Below are 19,341 nucleotides of genomic sequence, written 5' to 3' on the forward strand. Positions count from 1 at the left end.
GCCATCTACAAGTGTGGCTAAAAACTAGTGCTTCAGTTAAAGACAGCAGTATGGTAGCAGTACATATGTGTGTTTTGCTGCAGGTATTTCGTTGCCTTCCTTCGTCCCTGGTGAGGAACATGTCCGAGCTGGAGCAGTACCAGTCCAAACCAGGTTTGGCCCAGACTGACCTGGCCCGCGCTCAGGAGGAGCTGCGCAAAATCCGAGGCTTCCTGGTCCAGTTTCCTCTGGACTTCCTATCTGAGCAGAACCTCATGCCCTCTGTTGGAACGAAGGAGGCCATGGTCCCAACTGAGATCTGGACATAAAGGACGTACCACCACTGCCAGCCACTTACACATCTGAATATAACTGTTTCTTGAGGATCTTGAGTGCAGTATCTGGATTGTGGTTGTCATCACATGTGTAATATTGGATTTGCAAGAGATTGCCTTTAATCCAGATGAGAGGCAGTCTCCTCTGGATTGATACCACTGCTGGGCATTGACAAATCTCTCAAATCTGTTTCTACTGTAAAACACTAAACAGTATAGCTTATTAGGGTAAGCACTAAGTTTTGGGATGTATGAAGGACAAAAAGACATTGCACTTGAGGACAACATTTATAACTGCATTGTGACTGCATTCAAGCTGTGGAGATGAAAAATAGGCACATGTACTTTGGGTTTTGGGAATCAAACTCAACTCCGGGCACTTAGACTTCCGGGCTGTTGGAAAAGCTCACAAGACAGTGAGGATTTCTAAGGGACCAGGGTGAGGCGGTAGTAAATCTTTGACAATGACGCTAACAAATATTCAGCTTCGAGTTAAAATTATCACAAAATACACAGCGATGGTGATGCATGTAATTTACTGAGTTTGTGGTGTATGCTCTTAAAGTGCATTAGTGCTATGTATGCTGTTTATGAGCTCGCAGAAGAGTTGTTGAGCTGCTTTAGATTAGTTTAAAAGCTAGTTATCTCAGCTGCATCTTGAGGATCTTTTCTGTAAAACAAATCCAAAACATGCGATTGCTCTTTACTGTGCAGTACCTGCACAGACAATTTTACTGATTCATCAGTGGTGCATGATTTTCTAACTGCTATATGCTTTTCTAATTGCTATAATGCATGTACCAATCACATCTCTGAAAACCCTTTCAGAGACATATGTCCTGTCAAACGTGTTTTGTGACAGATAATTATCAGACATGAGGTCTGAACTTTATTGCTGAAATCAAAGTGAACTGCGTTGAGCTGACCCAGATACAAAAGCTATTTCAACTCCGTTATCATACTGTGTTCATAAGGGTGAGTAGAACATTATTATGGCTGAGGGTGTTGGATCAAAGGCTACAGTGTAAAATGGTTGTGCCAGTGGCCAACGTCAGAGGGTGGATGAGACAATCGGCCCACAAATTCAAATAAGTAATTTCCTCTTTGCTCAACAGATGGTGCTAGCTTCTTAAAAATACAGTTTGTGTACAGTTCTTCAGTAGTCCAAGATGGGCCTTTCAGTTCTCCCAGCTATTTCTCTCCGTCTTATGGCTAAGGCGTTGTTAAGTGTAGAAACAGTCTTTGAAACAATGTAATAATAACAAATAAAAACAATATTTTCCATATAGCATGCAAGTGATGCCAGAGGCAAAGCCTTCATATGAAGATACAGTTTGAAATCGCCTGTTATGTTTCCAGTTTCCTGGCAGTTCCATTGATTTTCTTAATGGAGCTTTTTACTCGGAGTGAAAATAAAATCCTCCCTCAAAGCATTTCATTTTTTTGTAAAGTAACACAGCCTAAATCTGTCAAGGGGAAATTAAGCTTTTCTAGGGATTCTTATTGTATGTGACCTATGTGGCAGTTGTCGTTATTTGTATGTGTGAATGTATGGACTCTATGTTACCTGTTTGTTTTAATTGTTAATATTTGTCACAGTATCTTGCTCGATCACTAACCTCCTTTCAATGTGAAGTTGAAGTACCACGCCTATAATACTACACCTATTAATCATTTCTTTCATTTAATTTGGCAGAGAGCCTCGGTTTCTAAGAACAAGCCTCTGACTGTTTATTAATATGTTGGTGTCTATATTACACACCCAACATGTGAATGGCATTCATTAAACCGAAGCAAATAACAACTGCATTGTATGGGATCTGATAATGAAATATTGACTTTTAAAATGGGACCAGAAAAATTGACAAATGGTCATATAATTGATAAGTTTGGAAACATTATGTTCTTTGTTTCTACGAAGACAAAACATTCAAACAATATTGTCTGTTTGTTTGCCCCTTGCTGTATTTTTCAGTGCATCATTTATGGAATATAAATCATTTAACATTCTTTAAACATTTAGTTTTAATTTTAAAAATTTTAGTTTTTAAATGTATGGCATGGTTGTGGATTTATCACTAAACCTCTGTTTCTTTATCATAACCATCATGCAGCACTCTTGTCTGTCAACTATCTGAACCCCTTGGCCTCAATTTAGCTGGTCTTGCTTCCACTCTGTTCATGTACAATATTGTCTTTGTACAGTTGAAAGTATTACTAATTTCTGTCTGTTCATTTAACAAAATGTAATTCATAATTTAAATGGCTAACAAATAAAATAATCTTTGGAATTTTCTTTTATCCCATTGAAATAATGTCAGAAGTGAAGTACAGTACATTGGCATCATAATGGCGTGTGTTTGGAGCTAGCCATACTGCAAGGCTGTTCCAGTTTGAGGCCGCCATGTATTAACCATTTTTATATTTGAGATTTTGCATTCACTCAAACATCTACCTCACTCTCTGAAAGATAAATACAAGCCAAACAAAAACTTTTATGTCCAACAACAATCTTCAGTTTGTTGCACAACAAAGACGTTTAACCTGTTACTCAAGTCCTCCTGTTTAGCCTTTTTAGATGGCAGCGAACACATTTTGTGACACATCAGCAAGAGTTTTAGTTTCATGTCTGTATATCAATCTTATTGTGAATAATTTAAGGTATATTTCAGATATAAACAATATATTGTTTTGCTTTGTAAAAATTAGCAAGGAGATGTTACTTCCAGCTGCTATCTTGGTATAGTTTGAGAAACAAGTTAATGTAAACACTTCTTCTTTATTAAGTTTTCTTTAGAAAATATTTTCATTCTAGTTGATGTCTCAAATACAAAAGCTATGATAAAAGACAGTTGCATCAGCAGTTTAAATGGGAATAGGAAAGACTGTAATGGGGTGTATGTGATAGTATAACAGACCCTCTGGTTTTATAAATTAAAAAGTATTAAAATGTAAAATTACTGTAATGGAAATTGTTATTGTATTTTGCTGCTTAGATTGTAGTGCATACAAACATGAAGCCGTTGATTCCAATGAAATCCACTGCCAGTGCCAGTTCTTATGTAACATAACTAGGGAGGGTGCTGCAGGTGATCTTCATTTTTGTGGAAAACCCCAAAGAACATTACAGAGGCATGCCTGTATGAGAACTGGAAAGTCAGAGGATGAATTCTCTAGAAAAGTACTTACACCTGAGAGCAGCTGTCTTTGATTAAATAGAATTCATTTGAATTATTTTCTTTGTGTACAAAAGAAAAGGCCTTTCAATTGTAGGCCTGCTAGTTGTTTAATTCTCAGTTGACAATTTAGATGTTGTTGGAAAGCAGTTTATCATGTTTAGAAATGTATTCATGCACCAGGTATTTGCACTCTAACTAGTCAACAGATATGGGCTCCCACTGCACGGTAAGAATAGTTCCAATCACTACTTCCACTCTTCAACTCAACTGTCATTTCCTCGACCATAATGAGGATAGGAATATTATCTTGTGCAGAATAATTTGTAATCTGTCAGGTGGGGAGTGCTCATTGTCATTAAGATGTTGTTTCATCTTGAATGTTATTTTTGATGATATGTTTGATTTGAATTTGTGTAGTTGCTGTACTGGATTACATGATATTGTTGGTGTTCAAGGTGTCAACCCCTATGACTTATAGTGTGGTGAACAAAAAGTGTTTATAGAATTAAATTGTTTTATACATAAATGCTTTTTTATGGTTTCTATTTCTTTTTCGTTTATTTTTAGAAAAAAAGAAACAGCATAAAAAAGACATGATTTTCCTCGAAATAAATCAATAAAACAAGTAACCTACCCTAAATAAATTTCTTAAACGTCCTCATGTCTTTGAATAACATAACATGCAGGATGACTTCACATACAGTATTTAATAAAACGCTGATGTTATGAGGGTCGTTTGAAAGAAAAAAAGTTTGGGAGTCCCTACTGTCTCACCAAACCCCGCCCAGTAACAGGCGTGGTTTGCTGAGGCGGTAGGCATTTCGCTCCCTCTCCCTCCCTCTGTCTATTTACTGGCTGTCACAGCAGCGGCTCCAGTTCGGGCACTAGCAGTTATCTACTCTCTACTGCGCTTCACCTTTCTCTGTACCGTCTTCATCCCGCAGACATGGACATGGAGGTGCAGATATGCACGGCGCTCTTGCTTCCCATCCTTCCGGAGTTTGCGCTCTAGCTGCGCTCTAGCTGTGCGCTCCCGGCCCGAGGCACGTCCCGCTTCTGACCATAAGGAGACTGTTATTATTTTGTCGGTCACTGAGACAAGACTGTGCAGGAGAGAGGGGACAGCAGAGACTGAGCAGCAGAGAGGACCACACAGTCGTGACAGCAAAGGCCGTTTCAGGATAACTGAGAGCGGCTTTTTGTGTCCTCCATAATGGCGAGTGACTCTCCAGCTCGGAGTCTGGACGAAATTGACCTGTCCGCTTTGAGGGTAAGATGATGTGGCATTTAACGTTTTACAAATATAGCTTAATCTGAGAGAAACTGGTGTGTGCGTGTCGTGCACGCGCGCGTTTCTCCTTCTCTTGCACCTGACAGCGCTCCCTGAATAGCAACCGGCAGGAGAGCAGAGGAGACTGCCAGAGGCGGATGTGTTGGAGACGGGCAGCCGGGAGGCCACAATGTGTCAAATTATAGATCAAATTATATATAGACATTAACTAACATGACAGCTGCCCCGCGCATCTGAAGCCTTATCTTCATCCAAGTTAGTAACAGGGAGGTTGATGGTGTGTGTGATGCTGAGTTGAGGTAGCTGGGATTCTGCTGACCTGGATAGGGCGGTTTGTGTATCTTTTTTTCAGAGGGCCAGCCATTTATAGGCCTATGAGCTTTGATTCAGACAGCAGTGGAATTTAACCTATTTCTCCCACACACTGCTGATTTTCTTGGCGTGTGTGTTAGAGAGCAAAACAGAAACTGCTCCTTCCTTTCAGGCCCAAATTGTTATTTCTCCAGAATTCTCCACCATTAATGGTAAACTAGTTTTCCCCTCTTGCTGTTTTTGGAGTTATTTAATCTGTGTGTGTGTGTGTGTGTGTGTGTGTGTGTGTGAGAGAGAGAGAGAGAGAGAGAGAGAGAGAGAGAGAGGAGAGAGAGTGTGTGCCAACCTACCTGTAGTCAGGTAGTCAGTGTAGCCCACTCTCAATCAAAGCTGAAGCTTTGCATGCTGCAATTGCCAGTTCTTTTGTTCATCCTGTGTGTGCTGCAAATCACAACAACAACTCACACAGACAGACAGACAGACACACAAACAGCCTCCTGCGCTTGTGTTAATGCATGGATACCCATGTTTTTCGCCTGGCTGGACATGGTGTGTGAGTGTGTGAGTGTGTGTGTGTGTGTGTGTGTGTGTGTGTGTTTCTAATGTGTGGGTGTCTGGGCTGATAGTCAGCTGTAAGGGATGCTGCACATGAGAAAAGGGCTTCAGATAAAGAGCTGTTTGCTGCTCTGAGAAACAAATCCACATCACACACACAATGCAGTTGTTGTCTGCCTGCCTGTATTTACCTGTTTCCTTGTCTGCTTGATTGTGCCCGAATGTTAATTTTTATACCCTTTATTCTGTCTCTTTCTCTCTGTTCATGTCTGTTTGCTTGTTTCTGATTCAGTCACAACTGCTCATCCATCCACCCGCATGCTGTTCCTCCTTTTTCATCAGTTTAATCATCCGTTTTTCCAACATGTTGTTTGTCTGACTGACTGAATGCACCTCCCTGTCTATCTGCCAGCCGCTCTGTCTCTTAGCATTATCTCTCTCTCTGCCCACCTCCCTGCCCTGCCTGCATGAAGAGAAATGTTCACAGGCGAGGTGAATGAAGTGTCGACTACAAATGCTGCTTTTGAGGTTTACACCTACAGTATATAGCATGTTTTCACCAGTGGGGAGAACACAATTGGAGGTACAATAGAAAGGAGAACATGAAAGAAGAAGGGGAGGAGAGGGGGAATGAGATGAAGAGGAATGAGGAAGAGGAGGGAAGTGTCTGTGCATTGGGAGTCAGCCCAGTCCTGTTCTTTCAGAGGCGTGATGTCAAGTGCATGTCTCTCACTGTGACTCAGAGGCAGCTACAAGGACACACGCACACATACAAATGCTCACATTTGTTTTTACAATGCATGGTCATCTATTTGAAGGTATGTGACTGTATGTGAGTAGTCTCATCAGTAGTGATCATTTGACACCTCTTTTATTTATATGTTTTTGCACGTTTGTATGTGCACAGTCATAGCTTATCACCAGAAAGAGAAACATCCTAAAAGTTTCTTTGACTAGGGTAGTGAGTATTACTCAAATATGCTTTGTTAGTATATGATTTGTTAGACGAATGAGACTTCCATAAAGTCTTTAACCTCTTAAACCCCACCTGCTGATGGGTCACTCGTTCCATACTTTTGTGTAAATTCATATAACTTGATTTTAGTGGAGATCCCAAAGATATTTCCATTTGATGAAATTGTGCAGCAATAAAAAATATGGAGTCTTGGGTTTGAATACTTCCCTCAGTGTAAATGTCACATAGCTTCAATCAAGAGTTGAAACAAGCCAAAATAAAACAGAACAGGTGAGTTTTTCAACTGCATAGCTATTAGGGAAAGATTTTTTGGCAGTGTGTACAGTGTAACTAAGAATCTCAAATTCTAGGGAACTGTCATTAACATGTCTGGACAGGACCTACAGCATCACATGCTTTGTCTTTCTATCTTTCTCTACCTTTGACCTTTGCCTCTCTATCTCTTAATTTATACCATTACACTTGTGTTCCTGTCCTTTACATTTTTCCTTTCATCTTGTACTTTTGTACTTGTACTCCCCCCCACACACACACACATGCACACACACACACTCAAACTATCTCAGATGAGTGTATAGTTAACCACTGGACTGGCTAGACAGGAAGTAGGTCAGCTGGCTCTGGTGAGGTGGGGTGAGGTGGGGAGGGGTGGGGAGGGGTGGGGGGTGGGGGGGCTGGCTGATTATAATACTGGCATGGGTGTTGGTGATGGGGGATTGTGTTTTTTTGGGGTGTGTGTGTGTGTAGGGGGGGTTCAGGGGGCAGAGCTTGCTCTTACACTCGGCTGCTCTTAGGCGCACTGACCATCTCAGACACACACACACACACACACACACTGATACAAAGAGACAGACAGAACAGACAGAGTGGGAGGTAGAATGGAGAGAGAAGTAGCTTTTCATGTTTGCTGTTTCTGCACTTTTCCCTTTTTCCCTCTGTCTTTCTCTTTCACTCCATTCTTATGCCTTGTTGGCTCTCTGCGACATTTGCTGATGTAGCAACATCAACCCAGCAGCACCTATATAGATGCCGCATGTTTCACTCGAGTGGGAAAGGCCAGAGTTAGAGGCAGGAAGAGAGATGTCACCGCTGTTTTCCATCTTGGCATCACTCACAATGACACCAGAAGACCAGAAGAGGTCGAAACGCTGTGGTTTTTATACAGACAGTGGTTTTTATGTAAAGTGATATGTACACATGCCAGACATGCAGGTCAGAGGCATCAGAAGCACGGGTTCATCCAGTCAGCTGACGAGAGCAACAGATGGTAAACCAGCAGGAAGTATAGCCACAGCACCCCAGACACACACACACACACATTCTGCCAATAGACAAATGTGCTGTGAAGGGACTCAGGTGTGAGATCTGAGATGAAAGAGAGAGCAGGTGAGGATGAAGGGACAGTGACATGGTCAGAGAAAGACAGAGAGAAAGACGCAGAGGGAAAGAGCCGCAGCAACGGATTCAGGGAAATAAAAAGGACGTGTGAAGATAAATGCAGCTTAGAGGGACAATGAGAGACAGAGGGAGCAGAGAGAAAAAGAAAACGACAGAGGCTGTGCTTGGGCTAAAAGGTGGAGATGTGACCAGTGACTAAAGTAGTCCAAAGCAAAGACCCCTCTCCAGATCTCCTCCCTCCCTCCTTCCCTCTCCATCCCTGTTCCCCAGTAAGGCCACATTCCTCGGCCCCTCACCATGGACACCATAGTAACGGGGCCACAGCAGTGCCCAAGGCTTACACAGAGCTTATTCATGAATAGTCTATATACTGTATGGCAGTCTGTCGCTGAGAAATGCCCCTCTCCCTCCCACCCTCCTTTCCACTCTGCCTGCCTGCTTCTAGTTGACCTATTTTTCCCCCCCAAGTCACTGATGGAGCCGCATCAAGTCTTTAATTCTCAGTTACACTTAAACAAGCACTTAAATGTAGAAGATGGCTCTGTATTCCTAAAAATATGAAGGTCCTTATTTAAGTCTGCCAAATTAAATTTGTATTTGCTGACGTTTTTATACAAATGTTCTTTTTGGTACTTTCGATCACCAGCTGATTTAAGAAAATAGTGATTGAGCCTACAGTATAAGTCCAGGAAAGTTTTGTTGTCCTAAACATTCAGGTTGAGGACAGGTTTTCCTGGGAAAATTGTCTTGTGCAAAGGAAGTGATGTAGTTTATGTTTCCAGCAAAAACACTAGTGGTTTGTAGTTAGTGTTTCTGAGCAGGGAAAGAAAAGAAATCTCAGTGACAGCCACACTCTTTGATTTCCAAATGATTTCTTGGAAGTGTGCAGAGCATAAACAACATAGCAATCAGCAAAGATGATGCTAAAACAAGAAATTAACAGAAGCTGTGATCTTCTAGATTATAACTTTAAATGATAATGCGTTATGTTTCATCATGCTTTAGAGACATTAAAGGATACATTAAAACGTGAGTATGGACAAGTACACTCTCTTACACTTACACTGTCTTCCCTTTTACTTCTTCTCATACTGTGAAGCACAAAGTATACACACACACTTGATCTTGAAGAAATCATGTGCATGTAAACAAGTCCATAGTAGGAGTCGAATCCCTCAGTTGTGTCTGACTCACATGGTGCAGGGCAGGAAGGCAAGAAAGATGGATTGAAATGACAGAGGGAGAGAGCGGCAGGCACAAAATGAAGAAAAAACGATGAATGATGAGGGGGACTGAGGGATGGACAGGAAAAGGTGTTAGATGACAAGTTGGCAGGGACGGATGGTAGGCGAGAGGCAAGGAGCGGATGGGTTCATTAGCATCGCAGAACAAACTGCTAAATCTGTGATTAAGAGTTGACTCCTGTTAATGTACTGTACATGTTTGGGTGAGATGTACTGGGAATTAGGCTACCACAGTATCTCCTTGTGAAATCAATCAGTGGTGAGCCATGTTGTTAAGTGTAAGTGGTTTTATAAGAGGCAAACCCAGCACCAGCATGACTCCTATCATCCTCTTAGGGTCTCTAATTCAATCCACCTCACTTCTCTGTAATTCACTTTCTATAGATACTAACTGCACTCACCTGGCTGCTTTCTAGTGCACAGAAACCTATACTTTAGATATACAGTAGGCCTACATGATCTAGAGAAGAACCAGCCAGGGTTAGTTTTCAAAAAAAATATTATTAGTTTGCCTTGAGTCTCACATAGTTGGGTATTAAATACAATTCATATGCAGTTCACTCTCCAAAAATATGTGGAATCAACTCTTAAAGCAGCATTAATAGATTTTTTTGTGAACAAGCTTTAAACACATCGACATACTATCAGCTTATAAAATTGATATGGTGAACCTGTTAGCAAACAGTTGCCTATTTACATATCCACCAGACACAGAGGAGCATTAGCATTCATTTGTCTTGTTTTTAGCCACCTGAGGAATGTTAGTCCAATATTCACTCTCATTTTAGCTTTGTTTTGCTGTCCATTAACGTCTTAGGGAAATGTCTGGCTTTTTCGCTGCTCAATGCTCCACTATGTTCAGTAGCTAGTTGTCTGTTTGCTGTTTGGTGCTGGGCAAGTAGCATACAGTAGATTTATCGGGGCCTTTTACTGAAATCAGCTACCTGCTGGAAACTAGGTTGATGAGAGCACAGTGACAATGACTGTAAAACCAAAACAATGAGCTGAAAGATGCTAAAATGCTCTGTAGAGCTGAGGGGAACTGCAAAGTTGGGTCATAATTCTTTATTAGTTTGTCACTATGAGCAACCCTTTTCAGATTACACATCACATTACATGTAGTAATTTGAGCCATTGTTAATATAAAACTATTGATAAGGGCAGTTTTAATTGTAATTATCTTAACTTTCTAGCACAAATTACACCACTCTGTAGTAAACCCCATCTATCTGGCATCTAAGTATGCTAAAAGAAATCTACCATATAAATTAAAATGTTTAACTCAGGTCTGGGTCTGGTTGATATAGTCATAACTTAACTCCTATGTGTGTTTGGGAAAATTACTTTAAAGTACTTAGTCCTGCTTCTTAGCTGCAGGAATGCACAATGAACACATTGAATGAAAGGCCTGAGCAGAAGAGAATACTATTCTTTTTATTAGTTATTTTGAAGCAAACCAAAATCTTCATCATATACATTTACACAAAGTTACACAAGTGTTGAAACGATAAGTCGATCGACAGAAAATTGACATCTATTTTGGTCGATTAAACATTTAAGTCATTTATAGGCAAAGATGCCAAGCATTTGCTGGTTTTATCTTCTCAAATGTAATGACCTGCTGCTTTTCTCTGCTTTATAAAACTATAAATTGTCTAAACGATTAATTGATGAATACAAAACAGAATTAACTGATCATGAAAATAATCATCGGCTGTAGCCCTACTGTATGGAGACAGAAAGTTGACAGTATGTAGTATCGATGTTAAGTAGGTCTAAAATGTTCTTTTCATGACTTACTTGAACTTGACTTGAACAAATTACTTTCCTGCATTCATTTCTGCTTTAATGGAAGTCTAATATTCACTTATTGCACTGTTGGTGTTTTTACCTTGTGAAATGTGTTCACACAACTACTGTCTCTATCTGTCTTACATTTTATTTCCGCCTTATCCACATGTCACATGTTGACATTGTTTACACAAATCTGTATTTGTCTGTGTGACAGATCTAGATAGAAATGTTTGGTATTAAACTGATAAGCGAAACCATAACAGATAGACATCTAAATGATAAAGCCTCTGTGACTCATAAATGTAATGTTTAATTTTGAAGAGTTATCTGGAATAGTATAATGGGAGTGGCACTGGCACCCATTTACACACACACACACACACACACACACACACACACACAGAGTACAGTATTCTTAATATGAAATTAAGTACTCACAAGGAATCAGAAAGTTTAGTGTCAGCCAGAGACGACAAAACAAAAATGGGGAGTTGTGGACAGTGGAAGATAGTCTCAAGAGGTCTTCAGAACTTGGCAAGTGACAGTAGATTATTAATTAATATTAACTGCTCAGCTTCCTCAATCAGCAAGTAATTTCTTTGGTTATCAATTCAAATACATTCAAGGCACTCTGATATAAATTCTGCTATAAAGTCTTTTATTAAGGCACGAGGGACATATATGTGTTTTAACTCAGGAGTCTTTGTTACACGTTACATACACAATCATGTGCCTTAATGAGGACACGACATTTAATTTAATGAAATAAAACGGCTTTTCTCTAACTCAAAGCTTAAATGGGTCAAACTGACCTTCAACATAATAGTAGGATTAGATAAAGAGCTATCCGAAGATAACCATTAAAGTTATTGTTGTAGATGTTGATCAGGAGACGGGTCACACTTCCGATTACGTTATTGATCCACAAATGTACTTATAACTTCTCAGCAATTGTGGTGCAGTGTGTTAAGGAAATTTTGACCTGAAATGCTTATATTGTGTCCCTTATCACGTTCATATGTGGTTTTGCTGATGGATGGATTTTAATGCAAGTCATTTGTTCTGGTTTTGCAGTTAAGGCTAGAACTAGGCTAGCTTTTGATTAGCTAAGAGTTAAGGTTAGGAATGTAGCGGAGAGGATTAAGGTTAGGTTGAGGAATGAAAGAATGAATGCATTCAGTAAAAGTCCTCACACATGTTGTAAAGTGGCTTTTACAAGAACTGCAGCCCTGCACTCTAAAACCCATTATTTCTAATGCCTATGCTGCTCTTGGTACAATATCCCCTTTTCAAAGAAAAGAGTGGATCCAATGCTGCATCCATCTCAGTGGCCTTGTGCCCAAAGTTAATCCTACTACATCCTACTTTTGCACAAAACCATTCCATGTCAATAGGAAATGGCAAAGGAATAAGCAAAAGAAATTGGAGGTAAAATTATTTGGACCAAAACAGAATTGTTATCTGTGGATGTACAAGGATGTCAGTAGAAAAGCTCTCCTATTGTAGTATGCTTTACCAGGTGTGTGCAAAAAATGTAAATGTAAATTAGCCATCTATGGTTAATGAATGTCATGCTGTCAATGTTGCACTTAATGATAGCAAGATAACATATCCTCTGACTTCAAGATAAGTGGTGAGTGAAGTTACGCCAACCATGTCCTATCTTAAAGACATTTTTAATGTCTGGTCTGCTACGAGAAAATAAAAAAAAACTGCTTGATTAAGTAAGAAAAGCTGCACTGTCATCAGGGTTAAAGTAAACCTCTTCTCAGAAATTGACATTTTGGAGAAATGATGTGAAATGATGATACATCACATCTCAAATGGTTGAACCTCATTCTTACTTTTTCAGCACTTTCATGTACAAGTTATACTTAATGTGTTACTGTTATTCAGCAGCTTCTCGCAGACACACACACACACACACACACACACACACACACACACATACCATGATTCATCGGCCACCAGTGAGGTCATGTGGCAGTCATGTGATGCTGGCAAACGCTCAGAAGGAACACAAAATGAGAAAAGGGGAAGGGGGCAAAATTGCTCCTGTCATTGGGAACTCTAAACCACTGACACATAGACATACACACACGTACACACACATGCAGACACACTGACAAAGTCCTGGCGCACAATGAGAGCTCATTCTGCAAGTGGCCTATAAAATATGAATGATATCGTGCTATATTTTTATCAGCAAGCCTAAGGACATGTATGAAATGGAGCAACAAAAATGCTCTGTTTCTCTAGCCACAGCACTCATTCTGTATGTTGTGTGCATGGAGGAGAGGCACATGCATGCCTACATCATGTGTCTTCAGTGCTTGCGGTGCCTATATGCATGTACAACATGTGCCTGTCTGTGGATTTTATTGTTATCTGAGTGTTTCTGTTGGGTAAAACCAGAAAGAGAAAGAGAGTGCATCCTTAGATGTGTCTTGGGAGTTGCTGTCAGAACTTTGTATGCAGCTCTGAGAGTTAATTCACACAGCTGCCAAACACAAACACAAACTTGGAGTGAGAAAAAGGAAGTGAGGGGAGGGCAAATCTACCTGCATAAGTCGAAGGCCTGTTAGCAAAGGCAAACAGTCACACAGCTTGCAGAATGTTGCTGTCTGCACTGTTGGAAGAGGCTTGTAGTCTCTCTCCGACTCTCTTTTTCGCACACACACACACGCGTTTTTAGACACACACTCTTCATTTTGTGCCCACTCATACTCGTTAGAACATTTGAACACTAGCCCTTGTGTAGGAGTGTGCTTTTGGCACAGTGTGTGAGTGTGAGCGTGAGTGTGTGTGTGGTTATGAGAGTGTGAGAGAGAGCGAGACAGCGTGAGGATGTACTTGAGATAGAGTGTGTGAGAGAGAGAGAGTTTGTCTGTGTTTGTGAGTATGTGTGTGTGTGTGTGTTTTTGTTTGTGAGGGAAAGTGCTTGTGTGTGTGTCTACTGCACACAGCAGAGAAAGCAGGCTGAAATGACAGGAAAAGGAAGGAGAGAGCAAGAAAAGCGCAAGGCCCTGTCTTCAGAAACCGCTGACAGGTTGACAGGTCTGCTGAGTCCCGCAGAAACAAACATATAAGAGACAGAGTGAGGGAGGCAGAGATGGAGAGAGAGAAAGAGAGAGAGAAACTGGGGAAAGAGAAGGAGGTAAAACAGAAAGAACAGAGAAAAGAGAGAAAGTAAACCTTTACAAAGACATAGTTTTATACTATATGCATGCAGACACCTTGAGCATGTACACAATATTATACTATAATGAAACAAACAAAATACACTTTACACTACAGTTTTCTTTCTTCATTTGGCCATAATCCTGTCCATTTCTTCACTATGCACTGTAGCGGCACACATAGATCTGCGTGTTAGGCCAGCAAAATTAACTGAAAGTTCCACTGAAAATGCACAGACACGGCATGAAAGAGAAGTGCAGAAATTGAGAAAGAGAAAGCAACAAAGAGACTGATAAAAAAGAGGACCGACTGAACGAAAGATGCAGGAGAGTGAGGAGTGAGGAGGTTATAGAAGAGAGATGGGGGTGGAAATAGAGTGAATGTGTGGCTTTTCAGAACAGAAATCAAAAGATACTTTATTAAGAGGGGAATTGTCTGTGAAAAGTGGGTATCGTGTAATGTCGTCTGTTCTCCAGCTTTGTTTGAGTCCCAGTGCAAATCTACACAATACTGCAGTTTATTCTTGTGAATCAGCAGCGGAGTAAGCCTCTAGCTTTGCCCCCAGTAGAAGATCTAATTTTTAAAAATCTTCTTTTGCTCATCCCTAGATGATATTGTAGAGCCATTTTCAAAAAGGAAGAAGGAAAGAAATTACTTACCCGGTAGAATTGGCTGTAAGTTCAAGGGAATCTACATTACAAGCAATTTATAGTGTGAATTGCAAGAGTTAGAGCCACATCACCCTACAAAACCTCAGACTTGATTGCGTTATTAGATCATTTGCAGTGTAGGATTGCTTAATTGCTTAATACACATTCATAGACAGTGTGAATATGGAATTCTTGAGTAAATGAGGGCCCAACACTAGCTGTGACATCTCCACAGGCACCTCTGGCAGAAAGAATGAGGTTCAAAGCTGAAGACAGTTAAGACTGACACAAAACGAATAATGGTATGTAACATTTACAAAACTTTTAAATAGCAAGAAGGACGCACAGGGAGAAAAGAGACATAAGAGAAGCTGGTAAAAAGGCCTCAGTGTTTCTGGGACTCTCTTGGAATGAGAAGAGAGTTGGAAAGAGGGACTTGTCCTGGACTCTGTCAGGAATGAAGGAGAGAAAGAGAGAATGTGTAGATAAAAGGGTGAGAGAGACATAGATGGACTTCGGCTGGTTGGAGAACAGAGGCTGGTGGAGCAGAGAGAGTGTGAAAGAGAGAGAGAAGGAAGGAGAGGGTGAATACCAGCTATTGTTGGAATGCCGTAGCAACACACGGCAGAGAGGAAGGGGGAGGTGTGTGTGTATGTGTGTGTGTCTGTTTGTGTGTGCGGGGGTCAGTGGGTTTTATGCTCTGTTCGAATACTCTTGTAAGAGATGCGTTGAGTTCTGTGTTGGCAATCTAGCGACTGTGGGCTTAAATTATTAGCTAGTCTGGACACAAGCCTAAAACAATCCAGTACTGCATTTCAGACCAATGTATCAACACCCGGAGAGCTCAGTTGGTTGAGCAAGACATCAGCACTGCTTGGGTTGGAGGTTCAACTCACACCATTGTTAAAAATGCAAGTATCCACTGCTGTGATATGGAAACAGAACTGAGAGTCTACAGCAAGCAGGTAACCTTGTACTGTAACCTGGCACAGCAGCGCTTTGAGCTAAATGCTAACGATAACGTGTTAACATGCTCACAATGACAATGCTAACATGCTGATGTTTGGCAGGTAATGTTTACAATGCTCACAATCATAGCATTTGCTAATTAGCATTAAAGACAAACTGAGGCTGATGGCAATGTCCAAAGTATTGGACAAATGAACATTTTGACCTGATGATGGCTCTAGATGAAAAGTGAAGGTAGCACCAAAGTTATAACAATTCACCCGGAGGGGGACATGGATGTCTGTACAAAATATGATGACAATTCTTCCAGTAGTTGTCGAGACGTTTCATTCAAAACCAGAAATGTCACCCTCCTGGTGGCGCTAATCATGTGTCACGAAATTCATTATGATTCATCCTCTGGGGACCATGAATGTCTGATCAAAATGTCATGGCAATCCATCCAATAGTTGTTGAGATATTTCAGTCTGGACCAAAGTGTTTGACCGACTGACCAACCTACCGACTTTGCCATTCCTAGAGCTACGTCACGAGTGTGGCTAAGAAAATAGACATGTATTGTTTTGTCATACATATGATTACTGTATAAATGGGATTGAACATACACTGTACCCTGTAACAATCTGAAAACTTTGTTTACATATTATTTTGAGTTGAATGTATGAATTAAGGCTTCTATTAGTTTTATTCATCCTAATAACCCCACTATGTTTCCTTTGTCTTTCCAGGATCCTGCTGGCATCTTTGAGCTGGTTGAGCTGGTGGGAAATGGCACCTATGGGCAGGTGTACAAGGTAAGATATAGACTTTGATACACATTAGTCTATCCTTCTGATAGCATGCTCCCCTATCTTATCAGCTTTTGTTTATTCTCTCCAAGTAGCCTATATGGAACAAAGAATAGAAATGTGCACTGTGACTGAAGGAAACAGAGAAGACAGGAGATAAAAGCAGCGCATAAGCTTGAGAGAAATGGAGCGAATGTAAAAGAGACTTAAATGCAGAGAGAAGAAGCAGAAACTGGGGCACATTAAAGTGCTTTTAGGAGAATTTCCCTTACTCCTTTTTCTTTACTTTCTCTCTCCTTCCCTGCTGTAGTTGCATTTCTTTCTATACATATGCAAGATTTTTATAATTCTTCCCTTCTTGATTCGGTATTTCAGGTGGAAGTGTTTCTCTGGAACACAGGAAGTGCTTGTGCTCAGTTGGTCTGACGTTGTTACATCAGTGTGGTTTGAGGTTTTTGCTGTCAGCTGGACTCAGCTGTTTCCTGCTGTTGTTTAAACACTATCTCTCGGTCCATGTCACTGTCTGAACTTCCTATTCCCTCCATGATGGCTCGTCATTCTCTGGTCCTCGCTTCCCTTTCCTCTGCTGCTTTAACCTGCCATGCTGCAGGATGTGACACTGTTTAATCACCTCTAGCTGGAGTAAACATGTGTTTGTTCTAATATGTGAAGGTATGGACTCGTGAAGGCCCCTGTGAGTGCATGTATTTTGTGTGTGTGAGAGTGTGTCTAATGGCGCAGAGAGTCAAGGTCAGGTGGTGATGGAGAGGAGCTGTTCTTACAGCTGACTGGGTCAGATGAAAGGTCAGGCAGAGTTCGGACATGCTTCTCCATGCTTCTAGAAATAATCTGACATCCTCGTGTGTGTGTGTGTGTGTGTGTGTGTGTGTGTGTGTGTGTGTGTATGGACAGAATGGAGGAAAAAACACAAAAGGAATGGAGAACAGGAGAGTTATGTGTATCCATTTATTGCTGACTCTGCTGTCTTGGTGAAAGTCACGGCTCATTTACTGGCTGACATTCAGCCAATCTGTTCCTATACATTACCGAGCCACAGAATGCCTATGGCAACAGCACTGGCCTGTTGGGTCTGTTGCCCATACAGCTGATCCACACTGGCTTGTGATTGGGTGTCACACAGTGTATAATACTCAATGGAGTATGTACTGAAGTTGATACTATTACTGCTGTTGGTTGACAGATCCATAAATTATATTTCTACTGTGTTATTTTCTTGTGCACACCTATGAAGTTTTGAATGTATGATTTTTAGTGAGCGTTTTAAGCCAAAAGTTCATTATATTTAGCACATTGGCTGTTTGTGCTTAACTATTTATTCTTAAAGTGTTCTTTAGGTGCTAAATATAATAAACATTTGGCCTACAAAGCTCATTAAAAATCTATTGCACACATTCAGAACTTCATAGGCGTAAAGAAAATAAAACAGTAGAGCTGAAACGAGTGACAGAAAATTAAGCAGCAACTATTTTGATAATTAACTGTTTAAGTCATTTATTAAGGAAGAATGCTGGAACCAGGAAACCAAATATCTTTGGGTTGTTCAGACAAAACAAGAAACTAGAAGATGTCACCTTGAGCTATTTTCTGACATTTAGAAACCAAACATTTATTTGAGAATGTAATCATTATATTAATCAATAATTAAAAAGAATAGTTAGTTGCAGCTCTAATAGAAATATAAATCTTCAATACAAAATAACAGTACAAAAAGCTAAAAATGCTTTGTAGGCTTAGTTTCAAATATTGCCCTGTCAGTGCTGTAGAAGTAGATACAGATGTAAACTGGAAAAGACTGGATTCACACGCACAGATAAGGAGCAGAGTCACTTGAGCAAAAATGTCATCTATTTTAAATTCCTCATGCGGTTGAGGTCCCTCGTCTAGGTAAGCCGCCTGAAGAGGATCAACTTCTTGTGAGCAGGTGAATCTCTGAGTCACTGAGATGATAAATTGACCTTCAGCCTGGCAGGTATTAGTGAACTGGAATTGCTCCGGCTCTCTCTGAACCATTTTAGACACTTGTTATATGAGAAAAATAACACATAAGAATACCATGCTTTATATACAGTAGCTTCGGACTGCAGTATCCCTAGTCTGGATCAATGGATACTTGTCAGTATGCTGCAGAATGAACAGAGGTGGAATTTTTCCCAAATGTAAAGATTAGAGTCAGGCAGGCTGTAAACATGTTTTTACTCCTCATTTTGATTCCAAAAATAAATTTTATTTGCTCAGTAGCCAGGGGCCAGTTTTGCGCTGACGAATCTGTGATCATAGACTGCAAGCTAACAGTGTGTTGGCTGCAGCAAATTGGGAATCACTAGACAATTCCTCTACCCAAGCTGTCTTTTATTTTGTTCCTTGTTGAATTTTATTTTGAAATATATTCAGAATAATATAGCATATCACTGAAACTGAATGATTCCTTTCTGTGGATAGACACATTTAGGCAACCTTTGGGCTTATTGAATTTTTAATAAGCCTGTTGGATGAAGTGAAAAATGCAGTTGCAATTGAGATTTAGAATTATATTTAACAGAAATATGATATGATATATAAGTCATTTTTGACCTTTTCTCAAATCAGAGAAAATCTTTGATATTTTCTGCAGCAAAAATGTGACTCTAAAACCAATCCTCTGCATTCTGCTGCAGTAGTTTTTACTCAGTG

The 19,341-nt window shown here is 40.3% G+C and overlaps 2 protein-coding genes across 18 annotated transcripts in view; both read left to right on the forward strand.

Annotated features, from left to right (window-relative positions):
• pld1a (phospholipase D1a) overlaps positions 1-4,019 on the forward strand; it is a 43,524-nt gene extending 39,505 nt beyond the window's left edge. For both annotated transcript variants that reach the window (XM_044166309.1, XM_044166308.1), the window contains exon 26: positions 84-4,019. In XM_044166309.1, coding sequence (XP_044022244.1) covers positions 84-308 — 225 coding nt within the window. In that variant the 3' untranslated portion in view covers positions 309-4,019. The remainder of the gene's footprint in view (positions 1-83) is intronic.
• A 303-nt stretch (positions 4,020-4,322) lies between these two features.
• tnika (TRAF2 and NCK interacting kinase a) overlaps positions 4,323-19,341 on the forward strand; it is a 62,262-nt gene continuing 47,243 nt past the window's right edge. For 6 of the 16 annotated variants that reach the window (XM_044167550.1, XM_044167551.1, XM_044167562.1 and 3 more), the window contains exons 1-2: positions 4,324-4,763; positions 16,591-16,656. In XM_044167550.1, coding sequence (XP_044023485.1) covers positions 4,707-4,763; positions 16,591-16,656 — 123 coding nt within the window. In that variant the 5' untranslated portion in view covers positions 4,324-4,706. Of the gene's footprint in view, positions 4,764-15,424; positions 15,859-16,590; positions 16,657-19,341 lie in introns of those variants that run through there. The other 10 variants (XM_044167555.1, XM_044167556.1, XM_044167558.1 and 7 more) reach the window with 4 other exon arrangements.

Source organism: Siniperca chuatsi, linkage group LG15 (assembly GCF_020085105.1).
Source record: "Siniperca chuatsi isolate FFG_IHB_CAS linkage group LG15, ASM2008510v1, whole genome shotgun sequence".
NCBI lineage: Eukaryota > Metazoa > Chordata > Actinopteri > Centrarchiformes > Sinipercidae > Siniperca > Siniperca chuatsi.